This window comes from Castor canadensis, chromosome 12 (genome assembly GCF_047511655.1).
Source record: "Castor canadensis chromosome 12, mCasCan1.hap1v2, whole genome shotgun sequence".
Lineage (NCBI taxonomy): Eukaryota > Metazoa > Chordata > Mammalia > Rodentia > Castoridae > Castor > Castor canadensis.
In genome coordinates this window covers 12,761,637-12,783,511 of record NC_133397.1, presented here as the reverse complement: position 1 = coordinate 12,783,511, position 21,875 = coordinate 12,761,637, and the positions used below count along the sequence as shown (strand labels likewise).

The 21,875-nt window shown below is 42.7% G+C and overlaps 1 protein-coding gene across 2 annotated transcripts in view; it reads left to right on the top strand.

The window, feature by feature from the left end:
* Window positions 1-21,875, top strand: part of Nbas (NBAS subunit of NRZ tethering complex) — a 361,792-nt gene that overhangs the window by 122,527 nt on the left and 217,390 nt on the right. For both annotated transcript variants that reach the window (XM_020168280.2, XM_074049201.1), the window contains exons 22-23: window positions 1,757-1,840; window positions 15,070-15,223. In XM_020168280.2, the coding sequence (XP_020023869.2) occupies window positions 1,757-1,840; window positions 15,070-15,223 (238 nt within the window). The remainder of the gene's footprint in view (window positions 1-1,756; window positions 1,841-15,069; window positions 15,224-21,875) is intronic.

Here is a 21,875-nt window from a genome sequence, read left to right as displayed (position 1 = left end):
GTATTGGAAGCATGAGCATTGTCGTCACTATTTCATCCAGGTACTTACCTTTTTAACTTTTCATTTCAGTGGTTTGAGATAAAGTATTAGGGGTTGACATGAAAGAGAGTAAAATAGGGTTTTATTTGGCGACAAATGAAATACTGCGATTGGGGCAGTTGAATCAGCTGAATCATGCAGAATCATTCAGTGATCATTCAGTGATCAGCTGAATAATGCAGAAATTTGAAAATGTGAACTCCGTTATCTTCAAAATGCATCTCCATTATGTAGTTTGCCAGGATACTATGTGCTAACTGAAAAACTGTATTTCTGTTGTTACGATATAAGAAACTACTTAGTTTATCTCTTGGGGGGAACCTTGATTTTGAATAATTTGCTGTCGGTTGATGAATCATCAATCAGACCTCATTAGCTTCTCCCCTCTGCTTTAAAACTGTCCAGTGGTTTCCTATTACTTTGTACATGAAGACCACTCGCTTCACGCATGTAAGTTTCAGATGTTTATGAAGTGTTTCTTGTGCAAAGCATGTTTCAAAACCTAATACTATAGGAAAGTGCGATCCTAATTCTTTTTCTGAGGCTGTGATAAATTTTAGAAAAATGCCATTGATACTCAGAAATATGAGAAAAATGCTTTTAGTGAACTATGAAAGCAAGGCAATTAAGTTTTTTTTTTTTTTTAAAGGTTTGACTTTATTCTTAACTCAGAGTGATTCAATTGTTTTCATGGATGTGTTGAATGCTAGAGCTAAAAGGGGCCTTACAGATAAAGTTTAAAGCCCTTCACTCCAGAAAATCATGTGCCAGAGACTACATTGTGTGTTAGTCATTTCTGTTTCCTATAACTGTTGATTTAAAAGTAAATTGCTCTGGCTTATCGCCACACTGTGATTAACTTCCTTTGCCTTTAAAATTTATTCTTAATTCCATCCAGCCACTCCTCATATGTCTCCTTTAGATTTTTTTGTCATCTTTTTATTGATACTTTTAAACCTGAAAATAATTTCTCTGCTTTTCCTGCTATCTGACTTCTAGGTCTGTGTTATCTAGGATGGTAGCCACTAGCCATATGTAGCTATTTAAATTTAAATTAATTAAAATTGAATAAAGTTAATGTTCAATTTCTTAGTATTATTAACCAGATTCCTAGTGCTTAATATACATGTAGTTAGTGAATAGCACAGACATTTCTGTGATCACTGGATTCCCAGTTGAATTATGTTGGTAGGAAAAATATACAACATAGGCTCTTGATAAATGTTTTAAAATGTGTCAATGAACACATACTATACCTACCATTCTTTATTTCATTGCTACATTTTTTGTTTTTAATTTTTCTTTTCTTTTTGAACCATTTTATGATTGACGGGAAATCAGCACTGTGGTATTTTCTCCTTATACATGTTCACACTGTGTATCATGCAGCACTTAGAATACCATAAACAGAAATCTTGGTGGTTAAGGTTGTAGAGATTACTTCCTTCCTTCCTTCCTTCCTTCCTTCCTTCCTTCCTTCCTTCCTTCCTTCCTTCCTTCCTTCCTTCCTTCCCTCCCTCCCTCCCTCCCTCCCACCCTCCCTCCCTCCCTCCCTCCCTCCCTCCCTCCCTCTCATTTGAACTCAGGGCCTTGAACTTGCTAGGCAGGCTCTCTACAGCTTGAGCCATGCCTCCCACCTGAGATAACTTTTTGCGTCATATTTCATGTGAAGCTAGGTAATACGTATTTTAAATACTTTTTTTTTTTTTAATTTAAGTTGTAATGGTGACTCCTTGATGATCATTCCTTGGCATGAACACAAACACCGAGCTAAAGATTGGAGCGAGGAATTGGAGTGCAGGTCAGTATATGCCAGCATCTTCATTTCTTTCTGGATGGTGACAGTGATGCCTATGATTGCTTACTTGATGTTGCTTCCTGACTTAAGAGTTTTAGAGAAGTTTTATAAAAACTATTGATTTGGTTATGTTAAAAATTTTAAATGAGAAAATACTAAATATAACAAATTATTCTCAAAATGTTCTTTATTATAACATCTCTTCATTTTAAGATATTCTCTTTCAGTCTTTTAGATAAGCAGATCTGTTTTTCATAGTTATGGTAGACCTGCAATTTTGTTCTTGGTTCAGTTCTAATTTTCATTATAGATTATAAGCTCTAACTTGGGAAAGCCTCAGAATGTGGAGACATGAAATACTGCAGAAAGAGATGGGAGGTCAGGTATGGGGCTCAATGTCCATGTGAGGAACATTTGAATCCTTTTATTCCCCACTCCTCAGAATCAGGCAAATAACCCTCAGTGTCCATGATTTCCTTTCATGAAACCAGAGATAAATTTTTTGGATCAGAGGAACTTTACTTGAGATAGAAGCCTTACAGATTCCTGGATATCAGATATAGCATAGGTGGGGATGCTCTGGTGGCTTTGAAAATCTAGGCAGGTAGAACTGTGGGTTCTACCTCCTCCCTGTTCCTAGTGGCAAGCATCATCTGCAGATAGAAATTTGGAGAATTCTTTTTTGGGGAAATGGAGTAGTCTCTGTAAAGAGGCCTCTACCTCCTGTGGTATGGTTCCCAAAGGTTAGGCACTACTAGGACACAGCGAAGTCAACAATGAGCAATTCCTGTCATACCCACAGAGCTTCTTGGACATCTGAGGAAAGATTCTGCCAAAGAGATCAGGTGACAAAAACATACAGATAATGGAATAGAAAGAAAGAGACACGTTCAGAAAGAAGAAAACTTAAAAGACTATATTTAGTATTGCCTGGGAGATAAGAGATGTTGCATTTGTGAAATTTCATAAGAGTATATAAAATAGGGACAGAGAACTGAGAGAGCTTTGGGGCATTAGAAAATAGGATAGTTGGTATACAAAAATTGGATAGAAGAATTGGAAAATAAAATCAAGAAATTTCTATAGAAATTATGATGAAAATACAGAGCTAGAATATAAGACAACAGATATTAGGAAAACAAATTTAAGGCTGGTGGTGGCCTATGCCTATAAACCCAGGTAGTTAGGAGGCAGAGCCAGGAGGATCAAGGTTTGAGGCCAGCTTGGGCAAAAGTTAGTGAGAACCTATCTCAAAAATAAGCTCACAGTGGTGGTACATGCCTGTGGTCCCAGCTACTCACAAGGTGAAGGTGGTAGGATGGTGATCTAAAGCTAGCTTGGGACAAAGTTAGTGTGAGACCCCATCTGAAAAACAAACTTAAAAAAACCAAAAGGACTAGGAACATAGCTTAAGTGGTAGAGCACAAGGTCTTGTGTTCAATCCCTAGTATCACAAAAATCAATCCCCCCCCAAACAAACACACAAAAATCCAACGTCTCCCCAAAAAATCCACAAGGCTAATATTTCAAGACATTAAAAAAAGGGATGACATAGATAATAGAGGGGAGAAAATTACGAGAAATAACTCTAGCCTGTGTCAGAATTGAAAGCTATGAGTTTACAGATTGAAATGTTCTTTACACTGAACTATACCATCATGATCTTCTAGAACATCAGGCATATATTCTAAAGATAAAGACCACATTTGATGAAGGAATTGGAATCAGAATGACCTTGGACATCTAAAAAGAAAATACTAGAATCTAGAAAGCAATGAACCAATCCTGTAAAACTTTTGTTGGTTTGTTTTGTTAGAAATGGGTTTGAACTCAGGGCTTCACACTTAAAAGTAAGTGTGGTACCATTTGAGACACACCTCCAGTCCATTTTTCTCTGGTTATTTTGGAGATGAGGTGGGGGGTTCTCACAAATTATTTGCCCAGGCTGGTCTTGAATGGTGAGCCTCCCGATCTCAGCATCTCAAGTAGCTAAGATTACAGGTGGGAGCCACTGGTGCCGGGCAATCCTGCAAAACTTTTGAGGGCAATATTTTTGATATAGCTTTCTATATTTAGCTAAAGTCACCAATCAAATATGAGGTAACCATGTAAGTGTTCATAAAATTTACCACTCATATACACCTTATGTCAGGAAGCCATTGCAAGATTTACTTGATTAAAATTGAGGGAGTAAAGTGAGAAAAAGAAAGCTATGAGATTCAAAACTGGACTTTAATCCAGGCATGGCAAAGGTCAGGCCCTGAGTGACATTGTCCCAGTCAGGTGAGAAAGGAGCAGTGCAGATTATTGGGGCACACGAGTGACTTCAAGAGCCAGCTCTCTTAGAAAAAAAATTAACAAATGTGACTATATATACACACATATATTTACATTCTGTATGTTTTTGATTATTGCAAAATATTTTATATTTCACTTTTTTTTTTTTTTCTTTGTGGGACTGGGGTTTGAACTAAGGACTTCATGCTTGCAAATCAGGTGCTGTACTGCTTGAGCCATGCCTCCAGTCTATTTTTCTGTGGTTATTTTGGAGATGGGTTTTGGGAACTATTTGCCAGGGTTAGCCTTGAACTGAGATCCTCTCAATCTCCCCCTTCCAAATAGCCTGGATTATAGGTGTGAGCCACCGCACCTGGTTTATATTTTACTATTGGTAGATCTTGCAGAGAAGTTGGAAAGAATTAGCCACAGTTGCATATAAGTGGATAGGAATGGTAGGAGGACTACAGGCAGTTATTGACCCTCTTCCCCCCACTGGATTTATGATCTGGTGTCGAGGGTCCTTGCCTTCACAGTCCAGAGAACTGGCTTGTGAGGCAGCTGAATCATGAGCCAAAGCCTGTATAGAAAGTAGGATTTATTAGAGAGAAAGGAAAGGCTACAGCTAGGGAACTGCAGCAGAGCCCAGAAGCCGGTGGCTGGCTCCACAGGTGAAGGCTGGGGTTTTATGGATGTTCTAACTCTGGGTTAGGTGCATATTTCTCATTGGCCATGGATTCGTGGGCTTTCTCAGGTGAACTGGTTTGGTTTGCATCTTTAATGAGGAAGGGGAAACAATCTTGAGAGCATTTTGCCCATCAGCCCTGTGGCAGATCTGTATCTCTCCTTTAGGATGCAGGAATGCAGGCCTCCATCCCTTCAGGATGTAGAAATGATACTGCCCTCCATGGGGCATGGGATATCACTCATCTGCCTTAGGTCTCTAAACCCAACAATTCCATGGAGTTTTGGGAGAAAGGGGAGCTTCATGCTTGGTATTTACTTGCTATATTTGATTAGAGGTCCTTATTTACTAATTGTAGTGAGAAACAGAAAAGGTAGATAAGTTGAAAAGGTGGGAGGTTGGGGCTGGTGGTGAGGAAAAGTGAGGCCATGCTGCTGACCACCAGTTCTCTCAATTAAAGTCAGAGCAGCTCAGTTAAATTACAGAGCAGTTCTGGTGGCAGAGGCCTGGACCACGGGTTGGATACGTCCCAGTTCTCCTTAGCCTTGCCTTTCTGTAATTCTAATAAGATGCCAGAAATGCAAGCTGTTTTTCGACTAACCAAGCATGTTGAGTGAAAGCAGCCTCGCTGTGTAGGAACTCCTAAATCTAAGTACATGGAAAGCCAGGAAAAGTTCATGGAGGACAAAATGATTTTGAAGATGATGTAAATTTTTGGTAATATAGTAGCATCTGGCTTCAGTTAGGTCCAGGAATTCTGAAGGAAGAAAAGAGCTATGGTCCCTACCCTCATGCAGTGTTGGCTCTGGCAGAAAGGGAAGTGCACTTTGAAGGAGCATTGCAGTACAGTGCTGGAGACAATGGGACCCTCCCCTTGGAGGTGGGGGTAAATTCCTTTGGAGGCTGAGAGTGAAGAGTAAACAGGAAATCACTCTGTGGAGGGTGTGTCTGGCAGTGAGAGAAGGTGGAGAGAAGAGTGTGTTGGAAGGCTCAAAGCAAGGTCCTCTTAAAGGACTAAAAATAAGATTTGTTGAAGTGTATAGAACAAGTTGTGATTGGCATAACTATGAAGTTAGACAATTTTAAGGCAGTTTACAACTTATATAAATATTTTAGGCATGGGGATAATACAATCAGGTTTCTGTTTTGAAAAGGATAGCTGTGTTACTTGAGGATCTTATGAATTTGTTTTTGAACTTCTTGAAGTGTCTGATCTGAAAACAAATAGCAGGAAGATTTTGTAGCTTCTAAGAGAAGTCTGGGTTAGGGGTAAAAACATGGGAGTGCTATAATGTCAGTGGTAATTTTTATGGTGGAGTTGACGGGGAGACCTGAGAGTGAAGAGTGAGGAGAAGAGTGCAGAGTGAGAGAAGAGAGCTGCGCTAAGATGTGGAAGTCTTAGTATTTAATGTTGGATAGAGTAGGGTAGTCCAGCAAAGGTAATGAAAAAGGAGCAGCCAGAAAGCCGAGAGGCATCACAGCAGTATGGCATACTAGAATCAAAGGGCAGTGTGCTTCCAGGAGAAAGTAGTTAAATCTTATCAAATGATGCTGAGAGGGGTGCAGGTAAGAATTGAAAAAAGCATTGAAGGGACTCAGAGCTTCTGGTGACCCTTTTCCTGCTGCAATGAGGCAGATTTAAAAGATTCTGGGAGGAGCAATGTGGCTTTGTGTGGCAGTAGTGGGGAGAAATCCCTGGTAAGAATGTTTATGACACTAGAAGACTAGTAAAGTAAAGGACCTGTAGCTTTACTGCAGTACCAGTTATATGCACAGTAGATGTCTCAGGCATGTGGATAAAATGCCCAAACATTTATGGACTTTTGTGTCTGATCATATCTTATAGTTGTTAAGAATCCCAATAAAAAATAGTGACTATAAATGAATTAAGCATCTGATATATGCCAGGCCATGTTCTCTGTGTTGGCAATAATGGCGTCGATGGGTTTCTGTTTCTTACTGCACCCGTAAGTTTCAATTTGAGCGTGTGCCTCTATGTCCTCTTTGCCGTCTGACTCTCCGCTGAGATGCCTCCTCAAATAATTTGGACACCTTGGGTTTGACCCCAGATATTAAGCCAGCAAAATTAATCTGCTTTTCCATCCAAATCTGGCCCACTTATCCTTTAGACAACCAAAATCACTGGACCCTCTTCGGGTCTTTAGAGCCCAACCTTTTACGGGACCTATATAATTACCGTGGGCGATCGGGATGATGGGGAGAGATTCCATATGTTCAAGCCTTTTCATACCTCCATCTAAATCTGGCTCTCTGCACCACTTGCAAACCTAAACGTGTACTTCTTGCTCTAAAGCCCTCAGCCTCAACCTCCGCCCTCTCTTCAGATTTCGACCCGGTTGATGAGCCCCCGCCATCCTGCCGACAGGCTCCACCTGATCCTCCTCTTCCACAACCTACCCCGCCATCTTTCAGCCCGCCTCCACTTCCTGCTTCTTCATCCCCTTCCATGCCACCACCCTTTGCCCCCACTTTGCCTTCCGCTCCATCTCCTCCCTCCCCCACCTTCAGCCCTCCTACTACTAGATCACACACACTCACTGCCCAGCCTCCCCCTTCTTCCCTCCTGGCACCCCTTCGGGAGGTAGCCGGATCCGAAGGCATTGTCAGGGTTCATGTCCCCTTTTCCATGATTGACCTCTCCCAAATTGAAGCCCGACTGGACTCCTATATCTCTAACCCCTCTACTTATATCAAACAATTCCAATACTTACTCCAGTCTTACAGCCTAACCTACCATGATATGTATCTCATTCTCTCTCATATTCTCTTACCCGAGGAGCGTAGGAGGGTTTGGGAACAGGTTGACACGTATGCAGATGAAGTCCATCAGACCAGTCCTGCTTACCCTACTGGCACCCTGGTGGTGCCTGATCATGATCCCAATTGGGACTACAACACCCAGGCTGGACTTACCCTCCAAGACCAATTTGCCACCTGTCTCCTGACAGGACTTAAACAGGCATCACAGAAGGCCATTAATTTTGAAAAACTCCAAGAAATCATCCAGGACAAAACGGAAAACCTCTCTACCTTCCTAGATAGACTAACCTGGGCTCTCCAACAATATACCAACATTGACCTTGAATCTACAGACGGTAGACAACCCCTTATGACCTATTTTGTCTCCCAAAGTTACCCCGACATTAGGGCAAAACTAAAAAAGCTTGATAGAGGCCCCCTCACTCCTCAGATCGAAGTGCTGGCAACTGCCTTCAAGGTGTTCCACTCCCGGGATGAAAAGGCAAAATGCCAAAAATACCAGATGCTGGCTCAAGCTATGAGAGGCCCAAATCCTCATACAAAACGAGAGGGTCAACGTCTGCCAACTGGGAGCACCTCAGGCCCCTGTTTTAAATGTGGATGAGAGGGACATTGGGCAAGGTCTGCCCTTGTCCCACACCGCAACCATGGCCTTGTCCTAGATGTCATGCCCCTGGGCATTGGGCAATTGATTGCCCCGGCTCCCAGTCGGGGTGGGGGGGGGGGCTGGGTCGGCTTCTCGTTCCAGTCCCGACCTCATAGGCCTGGCAATGGACGATTGACCGGGCTTTGGGACTTCCTTCCCGGTGACTAACATCTCATTTCTGGAGCCCAAGGTAAGCCTTCTGGTTGATGGGCACCCCATATGCCTCCTCCTGGACACTGGTGCCACGTTCTCGGTGCTGACAGAGTTTTGAGGGGCCACCAGCCCATCACAAACCCCTATTATCAGGGTAGGGGGACAAACTATTTTTCCCAGAAAGACCCCCAGGCTTTCCTGCTCCTTTTCGGGTCATCCTTCCACCCACCAGTTTCTAGTCATGCCCCAATGTCCCACCCCTTTGCTGGGAAGAGATATTTTAACCAAATTTCAGGCCTCCATCTCATTTAACCTCTGGCCTATTCGCCTTCTCGCCCTTATGGCTATGGATGGCCCTTCTGATTGCACCAGCCTGACACTCCCCTCAGGGGTGGACCCTAAAGTATGGCACACTGACACTCCTTCTCTGGCAACTTGCCCTCCCATTAAGATCCTCTTACAGGACCCTCATCACTTTCCATGCCAGCCTTAGTACCCCCTCACTACTTCTAGCTTGTTGGGGCTACAACCAATCATTACTGATTTACTCCACAAGGGGCTCCTCAGACCCACCCATTCCCCATACAACTCTCCCATCCTAGCTATAAAAAAGTCCAATGGCACCTACCGCCTTGTCCAGGATCTTAGACTCATTAATAATGCTGTTAAACCCATATACACCCTCGTCCCTAACCCTTACACCATTCTCTCTTCTATTCCTGCCTCCTCCACTTACTTCTCTGTCCTTGACCTCAAGGATGCCTTTTTTACCATTCCCCTCTCTCCCGACTCACAGGACATTTTTGCTTTCACCTGGACGGACCCACACACACATCACTCCCAACAGCTCACCTGGACAGTCCTCCCTCAGGGTTTTAGGGATAGCCCACATCTGTTTGGCCAGGCACTTGCCAGAGATCTCAAAAACCTCCATCTCTCTAGGTCCACTCTCCTCCAATACGTGGGTGATTTACTCTTGTGTAGCCCCTCTCTAAACATCTCTCAAACCAACACCACTTTACTCTTAAACTTTCTGGCAGACAAGGGATACCGGGCCTCTCTCCACAAGGCCCAACTTTCTCAATTGACAGTTACATACCTGCGAGTTCAGTTGTCCCACGACTCTAAGGCAATTACTTTGGACAGACAGCAGCTCATTCGGGAAATGCCGGCTCCCAAGACTAAGGAGGAAATTCTTTCTTGGGACTGGCCGGATACTTCTGCATCTGGAACCCCAACTACTCCCTCCTGGCAGCCCCCTTACATGATGCCACTAAGGGAGACCCCTCTGAACCTTTACTTACCTCTATTGACACCCCTTTCCGATGCCTTCAACAGGCACTTCTCTAGGCCCCAGCCCTCCATCTGCCAGATACCCAAAAACCATTCACCCTCTATGTCCATGAGAATAAAGGCTTAGCCTTGGGCATTTTGGGTCAAAACAAGGGTCCAACATTTGCCCTGGTAGCATATCTATCTAAAAAACTTGACCCCACAGTCTGGGGATGGGTCCCCTGTCTACGGGCCTTGTCAGCAGCCTATGTTCTAGTTCAGGAGTCAAAAATACTCACTTTTAGGGGGGTCAATCACAATTGTTTCCCCCCACAACCTGGCAGAACTCCTAACATATAAGGGCTTAAGAACACTTCCCCCTTGCCAGATCTTGTCGCTTCTTGTCTCCTTCCTCCATGACTCCTCCGTTACCCTCCATGCTTTCTCCTTCTTAAACCCCGTCACCCTCCTGCCCACCTCTACTGCCATGCCTACCCACTACTGCGTCGAGACCCTGGAGGCCCTTCTCCCCTGCCCTTCACACATCCAGGAGGGGCCCCTGCAGGGCTCCACCTACACCTGGTTCACCGATGGCCGCTCATATGTAGAGGGGGTGTACGGAGAGCAGGTTATGCTATAGTGTCCCTAACCCAGACCATCGAGGCACAGCCCCTCCCTCCCAGTACCACCAATCAGCAGGCTGAACTGTTTGCAGTTACAAGGGCTTTTGAGCTGGCGGCCGACCATTCTCTCACTCTATACACTGACTCTAAATATGTCTTCCACATCCACCTCTCCCACTCAGCTATCTGGAAAGAAAGGGGGTTATTAACCATGAGAGAGACCTCTGTCACCAACTTCATTTTCATTACCAACCTACCCCGGGCCTCTCTCCTTCCTTCCAAGATTGGAATCGCCCACTGCCGGTCCCACCAAATGGATTCATCACCCATTACTAGGGGCAGTTCTAAGGCAGATCAGGCTGCCTGACAGGTGACAGGGGAGAATTACTCCACTCTGGCTCTCACAAAGCTTCAGGACCAGACTCCTGAACCGACCCATGAGTCACTCCCTAGACATAATCTCCTTTCGTATCTACACTCCATCTTCCACACTAGCACTCAAAATCTCGAACTCTTCTTAAACTCATTCTTCCCCTCACCCCAGAAGATTCCCAATATCTACACCAGCTCACCTCCCCATGTCCCACTTGTCAGAGGACTAACCCACACACCCCTTTGAGGCCCAGCCCATTCCCTTCTCACCAGGCCAGGGGACACATCCCAGGGGCGGATTCGCAGGTAGACTTTACAAATATGCCCAGAGTGAAGTGACACAATTACCTTCTGGTCGTGGTGGACACTTTCTCAGGATGGGTAGAGGCCTTCCCAACCTCCAATAAGAGGGCCTCAACTGTGGCCTCTATTGTGGTAACCCACATCATCCCTAGGTTTGGAATGCCTACCTCCTTCCAATTGGATAATGGCCCAGAGTTCACATCCCAGGTAACACAAACAATTGTCAAGGCCCTTAATATCCCATAGCATTTCCATATCCCTTACCATCCCCCCTCGTTAGGGAATGTGGAATGCAGTAACTGTTCTTTAAAGGAGTTTCTCACTAAACTCACCTTAGAACTACACCTAGATTGGGTTCAACTCCTTCCAATAGCCCTCTTCTGCCTACGGGTACTCCCACAGAAACCCACACAAATATCCCCTTTTAAGGTGATGTTCGGTTACCCAGCTCTGCCTCCAGGAATCACCTCCTCCCCGGACCCCTTCCCGGGACACCTCGGCTTTCCTCTACTCTCCTTCATTTGAACCCAGTTATGGTGACACCATGACACCTTATCTCCAGACCCTTCACGCACCCATCTCTCTTTCCCTTTAAACCCAGGGGACTAGGTCTACTTCTCCCCTCCTTTCCCTGAAAAGAAACCCCTTACCCCAAAATGGAAAGGGTCCCTAAAAATCATCCTCTGCACTCCTACCGCAGCCCAATTAGAGGAAACTCCAGGAAAATTAACATCTTGGATTCAAATTTCCAGGCTAAAGCCAGCCCGGCTCCCCCGAGATAACCGGCAGGACGACCCCATCAACCCTTCGTCTCCACTCCCCACCTACTCTCCTGACTTCATCTGTACCCCTTCCCTTGGGAACCCCTTAAAACTTTGCATCTCTCGGCTTCGTGTTCCCTCTCCAGTCCCCGGAGATGTGCCTTAACCTTCCCCTTTTGTTCTCTGTTTTCAACCTCCTCTCTATGGGTGGGCTGGCTAACACCGGAGGGTACTTTTGGAGATTTAAGTTACGGGAAACCTACACTGTCTCACAAACCTCTATCACCAGTCTAGTCGGCACTGGAGACTGTCCTCCCAAGTGATGCCAGACCTTTATGTCAGTTCCTTTCAAACCCAGGTGTGGTGGCCCCATTGGATATTACTGCCCTTTCTTCACCCAAACAAAAGATTACTGTAAAAGGGAAGCTAAATGGACTCAGGAATATGGGGGATGTCCCTATTGGTCCTGTCAGTCCCATTGGGTACTGGGTCAAGGGGGCCAGACACCCTATTCCACCTTTATGCGGGAGAAAATGGGACCATGCTCCATGCTCCACATCACTGACCCATGGCACCCCAGATGGGTTCAGGGTGAACTGATAGCCCTTTATGCTGGGGGCACCACCTCCAAACCCTCGGCTCACATTATGATATCCAGGGAACTAACCCTTCCAAATACCACTCAAAAGGAGGTTGATATTAAGGTTCTACAATCCGAACAGAACCTACATAAGTCCCTTCACCAGCCCTCCACCCTCCCAACTGCTCCAACTGTTCCAGGCCTCACTACAACTCCTAAACTTCACCATGCCCATTAGTGTCACTGACTGCTTTCTTTGTGCCTCCCTCCAGCGTCCTTTACTGGCCGCAGTTCCCATTAATTTTTCATCCTCTATCAAAGCTTTCCCTGCCGTACGGACCTCCTCATGCACTCCTCCCTTGCCATCTGTACTTCTGTGGGAACCTGACTCTACACAAGGTCCTCTTCCTACACACACCTGTTATATCCCGTCTCAATCCAACCTTTCTCTCTCCTGTCATAGTAATCTCACCATTATGGAACTAGCATCCCCCTCGGGGCTACATTTCTGGTGCCACAATACCCTACACTCCTGCATAGCTCAGACTACTCCCAGGCCCTGCAATATTGGTAATCATAATTCCCCAACTCACTCTTTACGGGGAAGCTGAATTCTTCCTCCTATTTGGCGCTCAACCAAAGCGCGCCGCCTTCTTGCCCGTCATGGTGGGTGTAAGTATGGCAACCTCCATTGTGGCCGCAGGCTTCACGGGGGGAGCCCTTGGCCATAGTTTTATTTCAGCAAAGGACTTTGAAGATCGCTTACAAAGGCTTTGAAGATCCTGTAAAGGACTTTACAGATCACCCTCGAGTCCAACTTGGCCTCACTGGCTTCCCTTCAATGTCAGCTCACCTCTCTAGCTCAGGTAGCCCTCCAATATCACAGGGCCCTAGACCTCTTAACAGCTGAAAAGGGGGGCACCTGTTTCTTCCTCGGGAGGAATGTTACTATGTCAATGAGTCTGGGATTGTGGAACAAAATGTCAAAAAATAAACAGACTTGGCTGAGGACCTCCTAAAGAAACCCACTAAAAACACTCTAACTGACCTGCTAAGCTCTCCTCTCACCTGGCTCCTGCCTTTCTTGGGCCCTTTGCTCATGCTCGTTACTCTACGCACCCTCCGTCCCTGTTTACTACAGTTTCTTAGATCCCAGGTAAACAGATTCTCTAATCAAACTTTCAACCAGCTTCTCCTCCAAGGATATCACCCCCTCATAGCTCAGCCGGAGGACACCTGTGATGGATCCTACCAGGACCCCGGGTTATAAGCATCATGGACCACTCACAGAACGCCTGCTTCGACTCCCTATGCGAAGACAGATGGCTAATACCAGCCATACGAAGCTCAGAGGATTGGCTCAAGACTGTTTACGACCTGTGGCTACAGGGGACCTTCATTGACTTCAGGGAAGAAGAAATTTTTGTCTTTGGAGCCTGGGTGTTTGCCATCATGAGACTAACTATCCCGACGCCATTTGCCAACTAACCCTCCCTTCCCTTACATCACCCCTTGCCAGCTCGAAGAAGCCGGAACGAACATAACACCCCCTTCCTTAACAAACAAAAAAGGGAGGAATGTTGGCAATAATGGTGTCGATGGGTTTCTGTTTCTTACTGCACCTGTAAGTTTCAATTTCCCAGGGCCCTTGGGTTTCAGTTTCCCAAGGCTTGGGACTTTCTTACTTCCCAACCTCCAATCAGCATGAGCCACAAGGTCTTAACCAATCAGAATATGCCAAATCTCACTGAGGGGTATTTAAGCCCCTGCCTCTCTCTTTTCTCTTCTTGGCTCTCTCCCTCTCCCACCTGGCAATAAAGAATCTCTTGGCCAGATCACTCCTCTCTGCGTGGTCACTTTGGAGCCTACACTCTGTGTACTTTATTTCCATTTCTTTGAGGTGCTACAGCATTCTTGCGTAGTGTTAGGCCCATGTTTTAATGATTAAAAGGAGGCTTTGGGTAGTTTTTGTTAAGTAATTTGCAGAAGGTTTTCTAGCTTTCATTGATGAACTTCAGATGCAGTTCTGATCCAAAGTTCTCTGCTGTATAATAATTACAGTGATCAGCCATCTGGTACTATCACTTGCTTGAAATGAATGGGGGTCCTGAGTGGGACACAGCATTTTCCTTACAGCCATCTGAGAAGTCTTGAGTTAATTTTAGTCCTTTACGGTGGAAAGCAAATGATCATTGTCATCCTCATGGTTTGTGATCCTCATGTTGCTGATCCTCTAAGGCTTCAGCCTGCGGGACAGTGGCATGGAGCAGTGCCATGCTGTGCACATGTCAGTACAGTGCTGAATCTCTGACTTCTAGTAGAAGCACATTGTCCTCTTATTTTTACGAATGCTGAAAACGAGATTCTTAATTCCACTTCAAATTATAATCACCTAGGGACATTTCCTAATTCAGGCCTTGCTGGCCAGAGCAGTGATTTTGATTTCTTGGGCCTGTAGGAGGCATCTGGCTGCATGCATTTTGTAAAAGTTTTTCAGGGTTATTTTGTTTTTCTTAATATATACTTGATTGGTTTTGGCATAGTTGTTTTGCTTTATTAACCATTCTGATTTTTCAAGTCAGGAAAATAAATTTCAGAAAACGTCTTATTTATCCTGTGAGTGTGGACATACATGGAGAAAATACATACGTGCATGCCTTTACACATGCTCCCTGTCTCTATAACCAGAACAGGATCTCTGTTCCTTTCTTTTATAACATTTTCATCTTTTAAAAAAATATAACTATAATTGTTTAGTTGTTCTTTTTATGCTTTGCAGAATGGTTGTTGAGCCAAGTCTGCAAGATGAAAGTGAGTTCTTATATGCCGAACAGCCTGAGTTTCTGCCATACAGGACAGCTGAGCTTGCCGTCGACAAGGTCATGGATTGGTACCAGAGAAGAGCAGAGGAGATAGAGCACTATGCCAGACAGGTGAGGGAGAAAGTACTGTGTTGTGTGGGGTCCTTATGATTCAGTGCACATGGTGGATATGGACAGTAGTGCCAGGAATTATGGAGGTAATTTGCAAGAGATGAAATGAATATTTCTTATTACTTTTAATCATTTATCCTTTGCCTCAGAAGCTTTTGGGATTTGCTTTGAATTCTTACAGGACAGATACATTTAAGAAAAGTTGTTAAAAAACCTTTCTTTAAAATGTAAACTGCAGTGACAGAGATAGGAGGGTACCATTTTGAGGCTAGCCCAGCAAAAGTTAGCAAGACCCTATCTCAAAACCAAGCTGAACATGGTGGTTCATGGTTGTAATTGCAGCTACTTGGGAGGCAGAGGTAGGACGATCATGTTCCAAGGCTGGCTTAAGCAAAAGTTCAAGACCCTTTCTGAAGCACAAACTAAAGGAAAATTGGCTGGGGTATAGCTCATGTGGTTGAGTACTTGTTCAGTGGTTCTGAGTTCAAACCCCAGTATTGAAAAAAAACTTACACAGCAAAATATGGTACATATTGTCCCTCATTTTCTACAGATTTTAATAGACTTATTAGCATACTAATTTATAAGATTGTATCAACATAGATCTGCTTGATTAGTTCCCTGTTCAGTGCACTAACAGTTGATTGTGGTTTTGCCCACACAGCCTTCCTTAAGATGCTTGTCTGACGGTCTCCAGTTCTTATGCACCTTTACTGAGGTGCTGAGCAGCTGCCTCAAAGAGGAAACAGGAGTCAGAGTCCTGGACCTCAGGCTGGCTGAGTACTAATCTTGACCCTTCCACTAACATACCCTACGAGTCTGGACTGTTGCCTACCTTTTATACCCCAGTTTAATTATGGGGTTCATTATAGTCCCAGAGAATTAGAAAATATACTTTAGAGACCATTAAAAACTCTGCCAGCCGAGGGCTGCATGTGGTGGTGTATGCCTATAATCCCACCTACTTGGAGGCAGAGATGAGAGGATTGGCATTCAAGGCCAGCTGGTCAAAAAGTTAGTGAGACTGTAGGTCAAAAACAAATCTGTGTGTGGTGACACATGTCTTTAATTCCAGCTATTTGGGAAGTGAAGATAGGAGGATCCCAGTCTGAGGCCAGCATGGGCAAATGCATGAGAGCCTGTGTGAAACTCAACTAAAGCAAAAAGCACTGGGGGTGGCCCATGTGGTAGAGTGCTCGCAAGTGCAAGACCCGGAACTGAATCTTCTGCTGCCCCCAAAACAAAAACAACCCACTGACAAAACCATGCCAGTTGAAGGTTCTGTAGAACAAGCAGTAGTTGAGTTCATCTTAAAGAACAGAGATTGGTAATTCAGAGCAAAGAATGGCAGAATGTACTTTGAAGTCTCATTGAGGGACTGGCCAATGGATCAGTCTTGACTTTGGACTACCTCTCCTACCATCAGTCTTTGATTTGATAGGAAGGTCTGGCGAGCAACAGAACTGAGGGAAGAAATATGTAGCCTTTTGTTTAAATTTCTGCTTAAGGTATCACCCATGGCTCTGTGTTTCCATGTGATGGCTTTACTGAGTTACTGCTTAATCTAGCTCCTATTTATAATATTCATGGAGCTGATGGGGATAGACAAAACTTTTGGGTGATAATACTTTATCATTAACTTCAAATTTTTGGAGATGATTTAAGGACCAGTACATTTGAAAATGTTTAGAATCTTTTTTTTTTTTTGTATTGTTAATGTTTTATTTTTCTCAATGTTTCTTTTTTTTTCCTTTTTCTTTTATTATTCATATGTGCATACAAGGCTTGGTTCATTTCTCCCCCCTGCCCCCACCCCCTCCCTTACCACCCAGTCCTCCCCCTCCCTCTCCCCTCCCAATACCCAGCAGAAACTATTTTGCCCTTATTTGTAATTTTGTTATAGAGAGAGTATAGCAATAATAGGAAGGAATAAGGGTTTTTGCTGGTTGAGACAAGGACAGCTATACAGGGAGTTGACTCATATTAATTTCCTATGCACGTGTGTTACCTTCTAGGTTAATTCCTTTTTATCTAACCTTTTCTCTAGTTCCTGGTCCCCTTTTCCTATTGGCCTCAGTTGCTTTTAAGGTATCTGCTTTAGTTTCTCTGCGTTAAGGGCAACAAATGCTAGCTAATTTTTTAGCTGTCTAACCTATCCTCACCCCTCCCTTGTGTGCTCTTGCTTTTATCATGTGCTCATAGTCCAATCCCCTTGTTGTGTTTGCCCTTGATCTGATGTCCACATATGAGGGAGAACATGCGATTTTTGGTTTTTTGAGCCAGGCTAACCTCACTCAGAATGATGTTCTCCAATTCCATCCATTTACCAGCGAATGATAACATTTCGTTCCTCTTCATGGCTGCATAAAATTCCATTGTGTATAGATACCACATTGAAAATGTTTAGAATCTTGAGATATCACAATGACAAGAATCTGTAGATAATTTCATCTAATTCCCTGTTTTATAGATAGACAAACCAAAGATTTCAGGAAAGGAAGTTATCTACTTGCCTTGAGCTACACTGTGGCAGACAAAAGTCCATGTCATGGCACAGTCTTTTATTGAGTCCATATAAAAATGATCAATTATGCAAATCTTAATGATTGAGAACACGATGCATAAATCTTACAAAGATAGTTCTTTTCATCATAAAAGATTCATGGTATTTTTTTTGTAACAAATATTTTTGTAATGCTTTCCTATCATCCTGATATGAAAATCACAGACACTATATATCTTCAGAAATAATTTTCAAAAATTAATATAAGGGCTTAATTGCAACATACGGGGTAAATACGATGTATAAGTGTTTGATCATGGCCACACTAGTAAGTAAAGTCAGTGAGAAATCCTTTTGAATAGGATCTCTGAAACTGTAGATAGAATCAGGTATGGTATGTCATTAAGTTAAATGCTACAAATTGTCACGGATGTGAACAATTAGCTCATGCAAAATTTTTATCAAAACAAAGTAGCAAAATCTTCCTCTGATTTATATATTAGCTGTATTATAGGAAAATTTAGCTTGAAATTAAACCATATCAAAATCAGTTTTGTGTAATGGTTTATTTATTTTTTTGGTGTTACTGTGGTTTGAACTCAGGGCCTCATGCTTGCAAGGCAGGTGCTCTACCATTTGAGCCATTCAGACAGCCTGTGTGATGGTTAAATGAAGATGACATCTAGATGTTAATAGTTGTAACCAGGTTTTTCAGGATATTTGAAAGGTAATCAGGACAAGTTGGTTGGGAAGAGCTGACATTCTTAGTTTCCATTCACTTGATGTCAGTGGGTTTCACTGATTCTTACAATGGACACACATGCCTCTATATGTTTTCAAGAAAAGAGTGTAGGAGGGTGAATGTGGTAGAAATATTATCTGCTCATGTGTGAAAATGGAGAAATGAGACCTGTTGAGCCTGTTTCAGGCATGGGGGAGGGAGTGAAGGAGAATGATGGAAGGGGTGAATTCAACTATGATATATTATAAGAACTTTCATAAATGTCACAAGGTACCCCCAGTACAACAACAATATGGTTATAACAAAGAAAATCAAAATGCCTCCTGATGGAGATTTCTGCTTCTGCTGAGGACTGTAGACTTAAACGGTATCATGTATCTAGAAATTACCAGTTCATGTTGGTTACTGTAAGCAGGGTGTGATTACTTTGCTATGTAGGAGACACAGTTGAAGTGAGCCAGTGAGGCACGTTAGTAAGCAGGAAAGTGTGTGTTGTCATATCATCTCTAGACTTTTTTGTTTATTTCATTGCTGGGGATTGAACGAGAGAGCCTAATGGATACTAGGCAAATGTTCTAACACTGAGCTACACCCCAAGTTCCCATCTAGGCCTTTTTTCTGTTTGTTTGTTTTTGAGATAGAGTCTTGCTGTGTAGTTCAGGCTGGCTTTGAACTCCTGATCCTCCTGCCTCAGCCTCTCAAGTACTGGAATTACAGTTGTGCACCACTATGCCTGGTTTCCAACAAGATTTCTTTTAAAATTCTAGTAGCATAATAGGATGTTTAGGAATTTTACAAACACTGTAAAATATTGTGTCTAGCTAATAAGAAAAATGATCCTGTTTAATGGGCCAGTTTTGTTTGAGTTGAATTGGTACCTAGAGCTTTTTAATAGTAAAAGGAAAAGTATGTCTATGTCTACCTGTGTATTTATATACACATTTTAAAAGCTCATTTCTAGATAGTTTGCTAGTTTAGGAAGGAATGAAAATTTCTCATGCCTGTAAAAATTTCTGGGCAACTTGTGTATGCATTGAAAATAGATTGTAATGACCCCTCAATTTTCATTGTTTAAATATTTTGTAACACAAATTTCAAGCATTACTCAGTTTAAAAAATAATAGTAACAAAAAGATTGACACATATTGGAATGCAAAATAAACCATTACTTTGAAAAGTTATCATTTTTTTATGCTTATATTTATATATATTTTAAGAGGAGTTTTAGGCTTATAGAAAAATTGGGTAAAAAGTACTCGAGAGAGTTTCCGTATACCTCACTCTCCCCTCCAAGTTTTCCTTACTATTAAATTTTGCATTTGATTAGTGTATTTGTTACAATTGATGAATCAATATGCCTTTCCATGGCTGAATGGATAGACTGTGACGCCTCCAGACAATGGGATGTTACTGAACATTAAAAACAAGTGGACTATCAAGCCATGAAAGACATGGAGGATCCTGCATGTCTTTCTTCTAAGTGAAACAAGTCAATCTGAAATAGCTACCAAGGTGTGTGATTCGATCTATGCGACAATATGGAAAAGGCAGAACTATGGACACGGTAATTTCCAGGGATTAGTGGGTGAACAGTCAGAGTGCACTTGATTTTAAGGGCAGTGAAACTATTCTTTATGATGTGGTGGATATATGTCATTGCACAATTTTTTAAGACCCTAGAATTTACAGTGTCAAAAATGCATGCTAATGTTAACTGTGAATTTTAGATAATGATGTGTCAATGTGGTTCATCAGTTGTAACAAACTTGCCTCTCTGGTTGAGAGATGCTGATAGTGGGGAACGCTATGTGTGGTGAGTGTGTGTTTTACCATACGTGCATAGATATACATGTGTATCCAGAATTGGGATGGGGTGTGACAGGAGGTATGTGGGAGCTCTACGTAGTCTGATCAATTTTTCTGTGAATCTAAAACTGCTCTAAACTCCAGTAACAAACAAAAACCTGCTGTAAAAATAAAGTCTATTAGAAAAAAAAAATTTCTGAAATTTAAATTTAAGTCTAGCAATGATTCCTAGAAATCTTGAATTTTTTCAAGTAATTAGGAATAATTATAAAAAGAAAGTTGATCTTGGGGTGCTGTTTTAGTTGGCTTATGTTCTTTCATCTCTCATTTATTTAAAAATACTTAAAATAGTGGCTTTTACTTTTAAGCGTTATATGAGGCATTAGCATTTATGTCACCTATGCTGTAGTCAAACTGACATCTGACAGTTTTTATCTTTTTCATTTTTAGAGATTTAATTGATGTGAGACTTCATTTTCCTTAGTGCCTATAAATACCCTCAGCAAAAATTGTTTCTTGGTTTGGAAAATGTTTATAGTGGTGGATTTTATCCACTGAAGGTTTGTGGTATGTGGTATAATTCTGTAAATCGCATTAGAGTCTGCTTGCAATTGAAGTTACAGAAATTTGATTTCTAAACCATTTTTACTTTATTTTTTTTTTATTATTTATTTATTTTTATTATTTTTTCTTTTTTCCTTTTTCTTTTATTATTCATATGTGCATACAAGGCTTGGTTCATTTCTCCCCCCTGCCCCCACCCCCTCCCTTACCACCCACTCCGCCCCCTCCCTCTCCCCCCCCTCAATACCCAGCAGAAACTATTTTGCCCTTATTTCTAATTTTGTTGTAGAGAGAGTATAAGCAATAATAGGAAGGAACAAGGGGTTTTGCTGGTTGAGATAAGGATAGCTATACAGGGCATTGACTCACATTGATTTCCTGTGTGTGGGTGTTACCTTCTAGGTTAATTCTTCTTAATCTAACCTTTTCTCTAGTTCCTGGTCCCCTTCTCCTATTGGCCTCAGTTGCTTTAAGGTATCTGCTTTAGTTTCTCTGCGTTAAGGGCAACAAATGCTAGCTAATTTTTTAGCTGTCTAACCTATCCTCACCCCTCCCTTGTGTGCTCTTGCTTTTATCATGTGCTCATAGTCCAATCCCCTTGTTGTGTTTGCCCTTGATCTGATGTCCACATATGAGGGAGAACATGCGATTTTTGGTTTTTTGAGCCAGGCTAACCTCACTCAGAATGATGTTCTCCAATTCCATCCATTTACCAGCGAATGATAACATTTCGTTCTTCTTCATGGCTGCATAAAATTCCATTGTGTATAGATACCACATTTTCTTAATCCATTCGTCAGTGCTGGGGCATCTTGGCTGTTTCCATAACTTGGCTATTGTGAATAGTGCCGCAATAAACATGGATGTGCAGGTGCCTCTGGAGTAACAGTTTTTTGGGTATATCCCCAAGAGTGGTATTGCTGGATCAAACAGTAGATCGATGTCCACCTTTTTAAGTAGCCTCCAAATTTTTTTCCACAGTGGTTGTACTAGTCTACATTCCCACCAACAGTGTAAGAGGGTTCCTTTTTCCCCGC